The sequence below is a fragment of the Pollicipes pollicipes genome, unplaced genomic scaffold (genome assembly GCF_011947565.3).
Source record: "Pollicipes pollicipes isolate AB1234 unplaced genomic scaffold, Ppol_2.1 Scaffold_6138;HRSCAF=7277_pilon_pilon_pilon, whole genome shotgun sequence".
Taxonomy (NCBI): Eukaryota; Metazoa; Arthropoda; class Thecostraca; order Pollicipedomorpha; family Pollicipedidae; genus Pollicipes; species Pollicipes pollicipes.
The window spans coordinates 23,037,854-23,051,917 of NW_023596818.1; the positions used below are offsets into that span (position 1 = coordinate 23,037,854).

The 14,064-nt window shown below is 53.8% G+C and overlaps 1 protein-coding gene across 1 annotated transcript in view; it reads right to left on the reverse strand.

Annotated features, from left to right (window-relative positions):
• Positions 1–14,064, reverse strand: part of LOC119105477 (uncharacterized) — a 71,125-nt gene that overhangs the window by 46,291 nt on the left and 10,770 nt on the right. Inside the window, exons 9-10 of the mRNA XM_037228942.1 lie at positions 13,889–14,021; positions 11,041–11,138 (exon numbers count right to left, since the gene is read on the reverse strand). Of these exons, the coding sequence (XP_037084837.1) occupies positions 11,041–11,138; positions 13,889–14,021 (231 nt within the window). The remainder of the gene's footprint in view (positions 1–11,040; positions 11,139–13,888; positions 14,022–14,064) is intronic.

The window sequence follows — 14,064 nt, forward strand, 5'->3', positions numbered from 1 at the left end:
GTTGATTGCATTCAGAACTAATACAGAGGCAAATCGTCGATAAAGCACCACAGATTTCACATGCGCTATGAACGCGTCAGCTTCATTGCTTAGCCAAGCAAACCCGCAAATACTCACACTATTTGTCTTCAAGCTCCACATTGTTTGTCCACCATCCTCCCCCCCCCCCCCCCCCCCCGGTAGAAATATGCATATAATTTCTTCCGGCCAGCAAAATGTTGTAACCAAGACTGTAACTCGCCTACTCGCACTGTTACCTGCAGTCAATTATGCACAGCGGAAAGCAATGCCAGTGGAACACGAAGAACTAGTGCAGCGGTATTTGTATTAGCAGATGGGTGCTCATTTGAGGGATACCGCGCTCTAAATCATCATGTGATCACATACACGGTATTTTTTCACGCACAAGATACGGCAGCCAGCTGAGAATGAAAGGACCGGATTTGACGGCAATCTGAAAGCTGAGCATTATAGATTGCACGTAGACGAATTCACGGTCATTCAATTGCAAGCGGACATTTTTGGGCAGGCCATTCCACTCTCAGTCCTGCAAACGTCTGTCGGGCGGCGAACTGGAGGTTCATTTAGCTTCTGTGACACAATACCCAGAATACTTAGAATTCGTGCTTAAATAATGGTGTTTGCTTCCCTGCAAACTTAGGAGCAGGAGTAGAGTAATGCGCATGTTAAGTCTCGATCGCACCGTTATCAACTAGCATCTGCATGGTGTTTTGCGATGCGCAACTGAGCGACAGGGTAATCTGTGATGAATAAGCCTGCGGCGGGTAAGTAGACCAGCCATAAGCCATTTTCACATTATGCACTGTCCATCTACGCCACCAACTGGTTGACGGACGAGCCATCCCGAGCCCGCGTAACAATGGCACGCGCAAGCCGATAGCTGCCCCGAAACCTTGCAACTTTGCGCCACTTTAGTTGTCACCTGAAATGCTTGAGCCCCGCCCGAACCTGACCCCGTTCCCTCATCACGTCACTATCGGTCTAGCTTCTCCTGGCCAGCCGCGCGCCGGTGCCGGCGCCGGCGCTGACGCCGTGTTTTGGCGGCGGTGACTCGGCCCCACTGGCGCTGGAATGGGTTGCCACGGAGGGCTGGCCGGCCGATCAGACGTGCACCGTTAGCAGTCGCCACTGCAGCCCGCCGCATTTTTGGCGACGGTCGAGGCCATCGGGACCAGCTGTCACGGTCGGCCGGCCCGTGGCGTCCACCGAACTCAGTGGACGTCTGAGGAATCCACTGACCCGCCGGGGACTGCAGGCTCCGCTGCCCTTGGGAGGGGACCGCCGGAACTGCCGACGAGGGGGGGGGCTGTGAGATCTGCTCATGTTGTGAGCAGTCTGCGAGATATGCTGTGAGCGGTCTGCGGGATCTGTTGTGAGTGGTCTGCGGGATCTGTTGTGAGCGGTCTGCGGGATCTGTTGTGAGCGGTCTGCGGGATCTGTTGTGAGCGGTCTGCGGGATCTGTTGTGAGCGGTCTGCGGGATCTGCTGACATTGGAGGAGGAATGCGGGACCCTGGCGGCCTCGGTAAAGGATCGCAGGATCTCCTAAACTCAGAGGCGAACTGTGAAACCCTTCAAGCCTTGACGGAGAGATACGGAGTCCGCTGGCTTTGTCGAGAGGAAAGCCGGATCTGCCCAACTCCTAATAGGACTGCCGAGCTCAGATGACCTTGACAGGGGACGGCAAGACCTGAGGACCTTGGAAGAGGGTAGTGGGGCTCCACCATAAACAAGCCTGTCGCCGCCAAGAGAAGAGCACAATAGTTTGTCGAGATCGGCAGCCCGATAAGTGATCCAGTTTTCCTAAATACCCACGAAAAATGGGTCTCGATAGGATCGGACTGAAGTTCGCGTGCAGACAATCGCACGTGCCCATCAGAAGCAGGGCGGCCGCTCCTGACACGGTACTCGGATCGGTCGGCCGAGGGGAGAGCGGGGCGGCACGGATAAGCAGGGTGCGGAGCAGTGCTGGCACTGGGCGGGGCGGGTTATCCGGGGCCATGGAAGTCTGTGCTGAGACAAACGAAGTTTGTGCCATGTGGTGCCAGCAGCCAGACGGCGTTTGTGTCATGTGGTGCCAGCAGCCAGACGATGTTTGTGCCATGTGGTGCCAGCAGCCAGACGGTGTTTGTGCCATGTGGTGCCAGCAGCCAAACGGTGTTTGTGCCATGTGGTGCCAGCAGCCAGACGGTGTTTGTGCCATGTGGTGTCAGCAGCCAGACGGTGTTTGTGCCATGTGGTGCCAGCAGCGAGACGGTGTTTGTGCCAGGATAGTTCGACGTCAACGTTTGGTAAAGTTCGCGGATCGTGATCATGTCTGTGTAGTTGATTCATTGACGTGGCATCCGGACACGACCGTGAGTCAGATCTGCATGTTTCGGTAAGATTTAGGGGTGGAGCTGGTAAGCCAAGGTGACATTGTGCTGCCCCAATACAAAAAAAAAATGTGGCTGAAAACAAGATGTATTTGGTAAGAAGTAGATCTCGCGCGAAAACTCAAACAATGTAACCAGCTGGAAAATATCTTGCAAGCACGCACAGCCGCTTCCATACGATTTGTTTTCACCGAGCGTGAAAAATATGCGTGAATTTACATATGCACGCATACGTATACACGGTGGGGTCACGTACATTATGGCATCATGTACATTATGACATTACAACTCATATACAATTAAGCCGTTCACGCTCGACAACGTTACCACCAATCGCTGTCGTCGACAGTCACCGACAGAGGTCAGCGGCCACATATCGACGCAGTGGGAACCGGGGTCAGCCGCTACCGCCGTGGACTGCGGTATGATCAGCCTTGTGTCTGCCCCACGAGATTTATTTCGGGGAACCGGTCCGTGGCTACTAAACCAAAAAGAATTCGGGGACCAGCAGTCAATGATGCCGAGAAGTTCAGCATCAGCCTAGATCCATCGTGGGATTATGATGATAAGTCCAAAAAGCTAAGATCCAGCCTGAATTTACGCGGAATGACCGGGAAAGAACCAATATTCGGACTGAATCATGCCGAGCAATTCAGCATGTGCTACGATACAGTTTGACTTTATGTGATACATACAGCAATAACTAGGATACCGCATGGAATGTCGAGAGACCACGCGAGAATCAGGGTGCGGTTGAGTCGCGGAATCCATCGAGCGCCAGGATCTCTTCTGTAATTATTGTCAAGCACCGGTATGTGTCTCTTGCGGTTTTGTCATGTCCAATAATCGCCTACCTATCTTAGCACAGAATATATTGAATAAAACTGGAGCAGCATACATGGTAGTCTAGCGAAGGTAATATTGTGTGAAATGGGTGCATCAAACGTATCAGATCACCTCGTTTATACAAAGGAATAGTTTATAAATGAAACCAACTACCAAGGCTGAATTATAAGGTAAGGCCGCCGAGCGCCTTGTCTACCTTCACGACACACGTCACAAATCGAGGGATTACACATCACAGAGTAAAAACAATCAAGCTGGAGATAGCCCACATCCAGCCCAGATTCAATCCAGGTCAGATTGAGCAGTTTAGGGCGCCCAAGTACATTTATTTTACACACCGACATTTCCCCAAGAAAAATAGAAATTTGGCCATGCGACTGTTTCAGCTGAAAACTTATTTGGCTATTAAGGTAACGGTGCAAAGATAAACACCCATCTTATCTACAGGCAAAGTTACATCCAATAAAAGATTAGGTCTTTGAGGCGGTCCCTACGATTTTCCTAAAAGTGGGCATATCAAGCCATCGGCCGATGCCTTCAGTCTGGTTGAAGCAGCCAAATGGGAAACGAAATCATAGTCCTCCAACTCCATGAAATTATATCACGAGTTTTCTCGCGGAAATATCGAAACGCATTGGCCGAGTTTTGTATCAAATGCAGCCCTGCTCACTAAACAAAACGCGACCATAAAAAGCTGGAGCAACTTAATCATCTGAGGAAAAGCTCTAGATTTTTGCAAAAAAAAAACATGGCAGTATGCAGTCTTGCCATTTCCTTGGAGGTGGCGCATTGAACCATTGACCGAATACGATCAATCTGTATCGCGACAATTTATCGGCCATTCAAATCTAGCGACCCCAGCAAACTTATCGACGTGTCTGGTTTGGTCATTCAAAAACGGCACGCATGGGCCGAGCTGCATATGAAATGAAGGCGCTCGTTAACCAAACTCAACCTTGCAAAGATTAACTTCCCACACTTCCTATGGGGATAGTCATAAACGATTGCATAGATGATTGTCTATTGCGACGGTCCTATCACCCTCTTTAAAATTGGCATATTGAACTACTGACCATTGTCCAGCAATCTGACTCAGAAAACCCTTTTGGTCATTCGAATCTAGGGTCCATGAACACCCAAAAGGCAGACGTCATGAGCTCTGTAGCTCAAACAGCGATACGTTTAGGCGAACTTCCACACTGAATGCAGCATCCAATCACGTCTCAAGCTCGTTCATAGAAATACACCCAAACCTGAACCGTCACCCTGGGCCAAGACGATCACAGCCACATACTGCGTGGGCCATGCATAGTGTCAGAAGCACAGCCAAGCCCCCCCCCCCCCCCCTCCTAGGCAAGAACTTTGTTCCTTTTTTCGCCACGGATGGCTCCTAACAGAAAGCTTAAATTCGACGTCATGCGCGCTCACCAGCCCATTCACCTGTGAGAAAATCCTGGATGCCCCCCTGCGAGGTATGTTCGCCTCGTGTTACGGTGGTGTTGTGACGCTGATTTGGTAGGACAGGTAGGAAGAAGCATTGAGACGGCGTTGGTTATAGAGGTGAAAGTCTAGATGGGCCGGATAGGCTTTTGATGGGAGCGTCGCTCAATCTCCTTAGTGCTTTAAATCTTCCCCTCCAGATGTCCTACGTCAAGCAGAGTGCAATATGTCATTGTCAATAGCCAATGAGAACAACGGTCCAGGGATCCAGTCTAGTTTTAACAATGAAACAAACAAAAATCACATACGGGGGATTTTGAAAGAACCAACATGAGCCAGAACCAAGTCTGATTCTAGCGAAAGTATTGGCGGGATGCGTGATCAAAGGTCTAGCTTTTGCGAAGTAAGCAGTGGAAACAGAACCCAGGGGTCACTTTTTGTCGTTTATTTTTGGAATAACCGGTGGAAGCTAGGATACATGATTTGCATTGTGCGAATGATTCAACAGGGAGGCATGATCCCACGCTGGAAACCAGGAGCTTGTCTTGGTACAGTAGCGCAGGGATTTTCCTGCATACGTTTTGTAAGATCACTGAACGTTTCCCGTTCTGTCCCTCTCCGATCACGGTGTTTCCCCCTACCAACATGTCACGCCAACACGCTCTAGTATCGATGACACAACCCCCGGGTACAAAACATCGAGCATCGACAAAGGCCTGGTCGCACCGCTGAGCCCGCGTGCTCAGTTTGACACCTGGGAGTTGCCCACTTGAACGGTCCGTCAATGCCGTCGGCGCCTTTCTCACGAGGCCGGGCCGTGGTGACGCGGAAAACGCCGCGGCGCGGGCAGTCACGACCAAACGCAACGGGCCCGCCGGCTCTGCTCACACTCCCGCTTACGAGCCTCGGCCGGTTCCGGGGATGGCGGCGCAGATCTGGAGGCGTCGGGCGCAGCACTGCAAATCAGACGGCGTGCGCTGTCACACAAAACTGCGCTGCAAAGCGCTGGTCGGCTGCGGCGCAATGTGGGCCGGGTTTGAAGACGGCGCGGGAGCGCGATGTTCCAGCCCGCTCGCTCGGGCGCGCCGCGCGTTGGAAGCGGGCCCAGATCACACACGGGCGCTGGGTGTGTTACCGGAGAGCTGGTGTTGGCGAACCCGCGTGGCGACGGTCCAGCGTGGAACGCTCCGGCCGGCGAGCCCATCACAACACTGCAGAAGGCCGTCAGGCTGCGGCGTCCTCCAACGCCGGCGCGCAATTACGTGACTTCGAATGGGTCACCGAAGGTCTGGCCCGCCTATATTTATATTGTAATTCCAATAGCTGCATCAGAGAAGCTCAGACAAGCACGTTTGTGGGTCCACTCCTTCAGCTAAGAGTTATAAACTGCTTCCATCGTAGTTTGTTCCCGTTTTTACGATTATGCCAATCGCAATCGTCATGGGTACGGAAATACACGTGTCATGCCCGGCGCCTCGGTGGCCTGCTTGTTACCACAGGCAAAGCCGGCTGTCAGACCCACCGGCGTAACGAGTTAGTCATACGACCACCACCCAAACACACTGAATTGAACCCAGGCATGCACTGACCCTGTTATTTAAGGCATGTACAATACACATTACGTTGAGCGGGGGCTCATGCGCCGCCCCCCCCCCCTTCCCTGGATATTTTGAAGACTATACGGCCGATTATCAAAAAGCAAACTGCGTTCGATTCCCCCCGACATGATCTGCATTTTTCAGGAAACGAAAATCGAAGAGAAAAAAAACAAATTCGTGGGCGCATCCATGAAACAAAAAAGGAAGAATGACAAAAGGCCCTATACCGCGCTTTGCGCGATCTTGACCTCTGACCTTTGAAATTACTTCTGGAAAACGTGACGAAAGCGGACATCACGAGCACCACCATAAGATACCTGTCTTGTTGCCTTTCTGAAGTAAATGATTTAATCCTATGGTACCCCATGTTTGACCTTTTCATGGCCTATAGGGGTCAACATAAGTGATGCAGAGAGAACATGATCGCATATTTGTGATTAATCGTGGTGGTAGATCGATGGAGGAAAGCTGGTGACAATGTTAACTTGACGCAGAACTCGAACACGTATACGACGCTAACTCGACGGACATTGGTCTTCTACCAAAAATACACACTCAAGTGCAAGCTCTCGAGCTGTTCTCAAGAAGCGCCCTTTGCCTAACACAGCGCAGGTTCTCCCAGCGGAAAGGTTGTTAGTTTGTTTCATATGCGTGACGTAACGCCCCCTTCCACCAAGGCCAGAACGAAGACCTTTACCTACTGCGGCAGCGCGCCGCCCGGTCCCGGACCGCGGCACATCACGCAACAGCGGCCACGTGCGCCAACCGCAAATAATGCGTTTGTCAGCGTTGCCCAACAATCGGTGGGCACCGAGTCCGCTGGGGCGGAGCGCCCCCGGTCAAGGGCCGCAGGTGCCGACAGCGCGCGCGGCTCCCACCCCACCCAGCCCGGTCCCGTCCTGACGGTGCGAGGTGGCTCGGCCACCACCCAGTAACGATGGGGGACAGGTCGCCGACTGGGAGCGGCCAGGGTCGGGCCGGCTCACATGGTCCGGGCGTCAAGAACCCCCGGCACTGCACTCTCCCCGGTTGCGCTGAGTGCCGCCGTTGTCGAGGGGCTTTGCGAGCTGGGCAGTGGTGACGCTTCTCTCTGCTGTTATTTCCCGGACATCTTGATGCAGAATGCAACGCCGCTGGGTTGGTTTGGAGCATTAACACTGACGCAACCACAATCTGGAATGATCGTGCTGAATCACGTCCGCCAGTGAACACCTGATATGATTTAAGTTGTGGCGGCGCTTGCTTAAAAACCGATCTCCGCACTTGCGGCCCAGTCTCTTGCTGCGACAGCGTCATGGAATTGATGATTCATAGGAAATCACCTCTGCTGGACAGGATTTACGGCGAGGAACACTGACAAGAGTGAAAGTGACAGGTCATCCGTGTTTTGCAAAAGCGCCCGCATAATTATCTGGTGGCCGTCTGTAAGTCGTATATTGCACCCCTCGTCACACCCCGACAGCGGGGACACTCATACCTTGGTCAGCGAACAGAGCGCACACATCGGCGATCCGCAGTCAGGTGTGTGAAAGTGAAGACGATCGGTATATCCCGCTGGATGTCAGCAGACACAGCGCACACATCGGCGATCCGCAGTCAGGTGTGTGAAAGTGAAGACGATCGGTACATCCCGCTAGATGTCAGCAGACACAGCGCAAACACCGGCGATCCGCAGTCAGGTGTGTGAAAGTGGAGACGATGGGTACATCCCGCTGGATGTCAGCAGACACAGCGCAAACATCGGCGATCCGCAGTTAGGTGTGTGAAAGTGAAGATGATCGGTACATCCCGCTGGATGCCAGCAGACACAGCGCACACATCGGCGCTCTGCAGTCAGGTGTGCGAAAGTGAAGATGATCAGTACATCTCGCTGGATGTCAGCAGACACAGCGCACGCATCGGCGCTCCGCAGTCAGGTGTGCGAAAGTGAAGACGATCGGTACATTTCGCTGGATGTCGTTCGCGAGTTCACACCGTGGTAACAAAACCAACAGCGCAACGATAAACACTCGCACGAGCGAACAACGGCCGCGGATAAATGTAGCGTCGAGCGCTAGCACCGGGTCAGGACGAGCGCGAGGGCCTAGACAGAGACAGCAAGGCACGCCGGGCGCGGTATCGGGGCATGTCAGCAGCGCGCACCACAAACAAACGCGACACCACCGCGCAGGATCCGACGGCGTGGCCAACTCAACGAAAGGGGCGGCTCGTCATCCACCCTGCCGCCTTCCATACACACAGTCGCCGTGGCACCGCCGGATCGCCGGCACAGGGGGAGCACAGGCACGACGGTGTGGGTGGGAATTCACACCCTGCTGACGTGCGCGTCCGTCCTGGGCCGGACCAGCCGGTACTGGCAGAGTACGGCGACCTCCGCGCCATCCACCCGGACGGCCCCCGGACTCAGCTCACAGGCCGGCCACCCAGACGGACCGGGGACCCTGAACTCACGGCACACAGACCGGTCGTCCGGAGGGACTCGGGAGTCTGAGCTCACGGCACATACGCCGCCCGACCGGACGGACCGAAGATTCTGGACTCACAGCACACAGGTCGGCCGTCCGGACGGACTCGGAACTCTAGACTCCCAGCACACAGGCCGACCGTCCGCACGTACCAGGGACTCCGGACTCACAGCACACTGGTCAGCCATCCGGACGGACTCGCAGCTCGGATTCCAGGACCCTAGACTCCGCACACAGGTTGGTCGCCCGGACGGGTCGGGGAATCACAGCACACAGGCCGGCCATCCGGACGGACCGGGGACTCCGGACTCACAGCACACAAGCTGGCCGCCCGGATGGACTCGGGACTCGAACTCGCGACTCACAGACCGGCCACCCGGACGGACTCGGGACTCTGGACTAGACACTCACAGATTGTCCACCCGGACGGATGCACGCGCGCTTTAGTCGCCCCCACCACCAACCACGCCGCCGCAGCCAAAGCGGCAGCAGAACTAGCTTAATCCTAGTTATTGTCGGAAGAACGCGCTGCCCCGACGACACATAGCAACCTCATTTCATAAACTATGGGTCCGTGGTGACCGCTGCGGAGAATTGCTGCTCTCTCGACGCCCGACAGTCTAAAATACACACGCGTATTGTTTCCAAGCAGACCTTGACTGGCAGCAAACATAATGGCACATAATGCTGAGTAGTGTGCCACCAAAGTCGACACCCAACGACGCAAGGTTTCGGGTGCGCTCATTAGTCAACTGGCATACAAGAATCGGTTTGCGACGCAAAAATCGCGGCAGTGCAGCAACCTGTCAGTGACATCGTCTCACAATGCGTCGCATGGCATGCTATTCAAAATATGGTTTATAGCTTGCCTAATTTCCTTCATGCTGATCTTCGCATTGTGCGTACTAAATGAAGAGACGAAGGTTGTTACACTGAAAATAATCAGACATGGTATCATCATGGATGCAAATATACCTGTCCCATTTCCGTATAGCCAGTCGACAAGTCAACGGAAGAGGGAGGGTCGAGCGTACGATGTTGGGCATATCACAATCTCACCCAAAAGGTGAGGTTATACTGTGACCTCATTCACTTCTAAACGAGGAGTCCACACCACATACACATGCAACAATGCTCTTAGACGCCACAATTCATGCAATTCATCCGGAGTCACCAAGCCCCAGAAGGCGTCGTCAGGGTGAGGAAAAGCTCCAGTATTTCCTGCTCCAGTTTGGAATGACAGACGCTGTAATTGGGAAGATTGGACGTGGTCGCGGCGATTGAGTGGCATTATTGCTACAAACAAGGGAACGAAGCTTACGATATAGTCTACCACCTCAAGGCTGACAGAAAACAGCAAAATAATCTCGCGAGTTTGATCAATGTGTGAACAGTACGAGCATTGTCAGGGGTATTAACGCGATAGAAATGGCTGGCTAAAATGGGAAGGTCGTCTGGCCACTTGAGCCGCATCGTCACCTACACGACAAAAAAGCGCAGCGTTCTCCGTGCCCTTACGCCCATGGGGCACGGAAGAAATCACAACCACCAAAAGGAATGCCCAGGATTCCATCGAGGTGCCATGACCAAAGCTGGTCATGGAGATAAACAAACAAAACGCATTGGCAAATAAAACAAACTCCAACGCTGCACACTTTGGACTAACCACGTGCTGCCCTTAGTCACAGAGTGCAGCACCACCGCACGCAAACGCATTTCCTTGGTCCCAGGCGAGGGTGCAGCCGCGAGTGATCCGTATGCTTCCAAAAGAGGGCGGAGACTCCCCTGCGGCGCACGAGCGAAAAGGCACTTCGACTCGAGAAGTCCAGGAGCACTTCATTAGCGCAAATAGTCCTAGCTGGCCACATATGACCTAAACAGGCCCGAGATTGGCAAGCACAGTCTTGCCGCTTCGCTGGTGAGCAATCCGATGTACGGCGGGTCCAGGGCCCGCATGCCGGTCCCAGGTGTGGTCCCAAGACAGCCCAGTCTGTCTCTGGGGAGTCTGGCGGCGGGAAGCTCTGGTGGGAGGGAACAAGATCCTCAATGAACCCTAGCACGCTCGCATCCACGCACGTCCGCACGTGCGTGCGCGCACGCACGCACGCACGCACGCACGCACGCACGAACGCACGTACGAACGCACGCACGCACGTCAGTCCCGGGCGTTCTAGAAGTTTCGACCCGTCTTTGGTGGGTTCAAGAGGTCCAAAGCGGCCCTCGCGAATCCACACGTCGCCGCCGACCGCCGGCGGGCCTCAGGTCGGCACGCCGGCGGCCGGCGCCGCCTCCCCGCCGGCCACTGCCACCATGTCGTACCGCTGGTCGGCCCGGCTGCGCTTCTTGATGCAGAGCAGGCGGCGCAGACGCGAGCGAGCACGCGCGTCCAACGTCCTGGAACGAAGCCGGGCGCTGTCAGATGACAGGGCGGGAGGGAGGGAGGTAAGGAAGGCACGGGAGGTAGGCAAAGGAGGCGAAGGAGGAAGGTGAAGAAGGTGGGATATATGTCGGGAGTTGGATGGAGGCGGGCGAGGGGGGAGATCCTGACACCCAGGCACAACGCTATTATAAGCCGACGCAGGAGACACGCAAGACAACACGGAGAGACGGGTGGGAGAGGGTCAGTAGCACAGAGAAACCGCCAGGTATCGAGAAAAGTGCAGCAAGACAGCGACAATGGCGGACAATGTCGACCAGAACTGCGCTGGCACGCAGGGCTAAGCTCTGAAGCTGATAACAAGTCGAAAACTATCACACCGGCTGCTGAGTTCCGTTGAAAACAGTGCAGTGTGGGGTGGCTACACCATAGCGATTTCAAAAACAAGAGGGTTGGGCAAACATCTGTAACAGAGCGCGTACACTGTGTGAACGAGCGAAAACTTGGAAACGCTGAACAGAATGAAACAAAACATGAAGCCGAAATTTGTTCTCTAAAAGCGTAGCAAGGGAAGCATCTTACGGCAGTCAAAAGGCAGTTGAAATATGCGTTATGGGAAAAGCATGCCGAGAAACCCCTTTGAGAAAACTGCCCTGAATGTATAGTTCATTGTACGTTTGCCCCGCGCACGCTTCCCGCAATGTATTTTACAGAGGCACGGTAAAAAGAAAGTAGGTCAACGGCAAGTTGAAACCCAGGACGTTGCATTTTGGGAACAACCAAGCATAGTGCAATCCGTGGTAATTACTTAAGTTCAACATTCGCAAGACCAATCAAGAACGATCAACACCGCATCACACAAAACAAGACTGGAAAGGTGCCAAAGGCAGAGTGAACTTAAATTGTCAAGACACTGCATACAACTGAAATAAAACCTTTGTAATGCCCAAAAACACAGGCTTTGCTGGGAGTCGGAAGGCTTCTTGTTACCTCCTGTGTCACACAGCTTTCCCCGGCCCATATGGGGGGGGGAGGGGGGAGGGGGCGTACGGTGCCAGCACGCCTGACGCACGCGCAAGCCTGTGCAGCAGGCCGACCCGACCAGCCGGCCTTCCCTCACCCAGTCCTACCAGTCGGCACGGGTCACGGCCCCAAGGCTAGCCTGTGACCCAATGGCAACGGCAGCGGCGGCAGAGGCTGCGCGGCGTGACCCAGGCGTGGCAGGCAGCTAGAACGGTCCGCGCCACGCCCTGAGCACGGCTGGGCCGACGCTGACCGCCGGCCGAACAGAACGGCCGACACAGGGGCTCGGACCACGCACAGCGGCACAGGCCATTGTAAACTACACACAACGGCAGTACAGACAGAGTGGCGCACTTTGGAAGGAGACGCAGATAGACTGCCAAGCTGCACAGAGCGCAGGCAGAGGACCGCGGCTTAACTACGCACGAGAAGCCCAGACTGCTGCGCAAATGGACTGTCAGGCATGATATCGGCGGCTGCTTGAGTTGGCAAAGGAACAATGGACGGAGGCGGCGTTCCTCAAACGCACTGCGTAAAATGTACGTCCGAGTTGCGTGCATACGAACGAGTTGTAAGCACTGCATTCAGAAAACCATCTTCTGATACGGTTGGAATTGGGAGGGACCGAAACACTGATATAACAAACAGACGTGCTTGTTCTGCAAAACCGCAAAGCCGATCGAGTTGGAACCTTCACTAATCGATTCGGCGTGATGAGATGGGCATGGCGGTGGCAATAGCTTGACCTAGCCTGGTCAACTGCCTTGATAAAACGAAGGGGAAATTCCAGATGCAAAAGAAGACAGCTCAGATCTCAGGACCTATTGCTACGACCGTTGGTAAATATTCACTATTCGATGCACCATGCACGGTTCCATCTTGATTCGGATATGACGACCCAAGGTCAGGTCAAAAGTCATCAAATTCACAATTTCTAAAATTCTTGCTTGCAGACAACTCAGATCTCCAACCCTTTCCTACCCAACATTGTGAGAACCTCGTCATTTCATGCACCATCCTAATTCCCTCTTAAGGTTACGAATACGGTGACCTAGGTCAGGTCCAATGCCATCAAATTTCGACACTCCAAAACTTGTACCTGCGGACAACTCAGATCTTATTAACTATTGTTTCAATCGCCGCCAAAAGTTGATGCACCAGACATGACTGCCTTCAAAACATACGAAAGTAGTGACCCTTCGTTAAGTTTAAGTCGTAAATTTTTGCATATAACATTTTAAAGGAAGTATTGGAAATGGAGAAAACTCATGCCTTTTGGGCCTTTCACTTAGGGCCGCCACATTTGGAGCTGCAAAGAGAGAACCAAGTATGGCGCAATGAGTAGTGCATATTTCCTAGTGACCATAGACGCAGGTTGTGAGATATGAGCTACCTGCTTTTGTACCTGAAATTTCCCTTCTCTTTTGAGATGCTTGATCTCAGTTCAGGTCACGCTATTGCCACCCCATGCCCATCTCATTACACTGAATCGTTAAGTGACGGCTCCAAAGCGATCGGCTCAGTGATTTCCCAGGGAGGGCATGTCTGCTTGATGCCGGCTGTTGAGTGCCTCCCGCTGGACTCGATGAAGCGGCCTCAGCATGACATACTCCTACGTCAAATCACGCATACACCTCTTCCTAGAAGACCTGATATCACTTCGATGTTGTACATCGTGCTGGTCAGCTACCAGTCCGTCAACTAGTTCAGGTCGAAGCAAGGTCGACGCAGTGTCCACACCCACTTTTTGCTGAGGTCCTCCGAGATCTCGTGCAGGGTGCGGCCGCGGGTCTCCGGCACCACGAAGAAGACGAACATGGCGGACAGCACGCACAGGGCGGCGTAGCCGGTGAAGGTGCCACTGGCGCTCATCAGCTCTGGAGGGTGCAGGGGGGGGGGGCGTCAGTCCTCGGCTGGCAC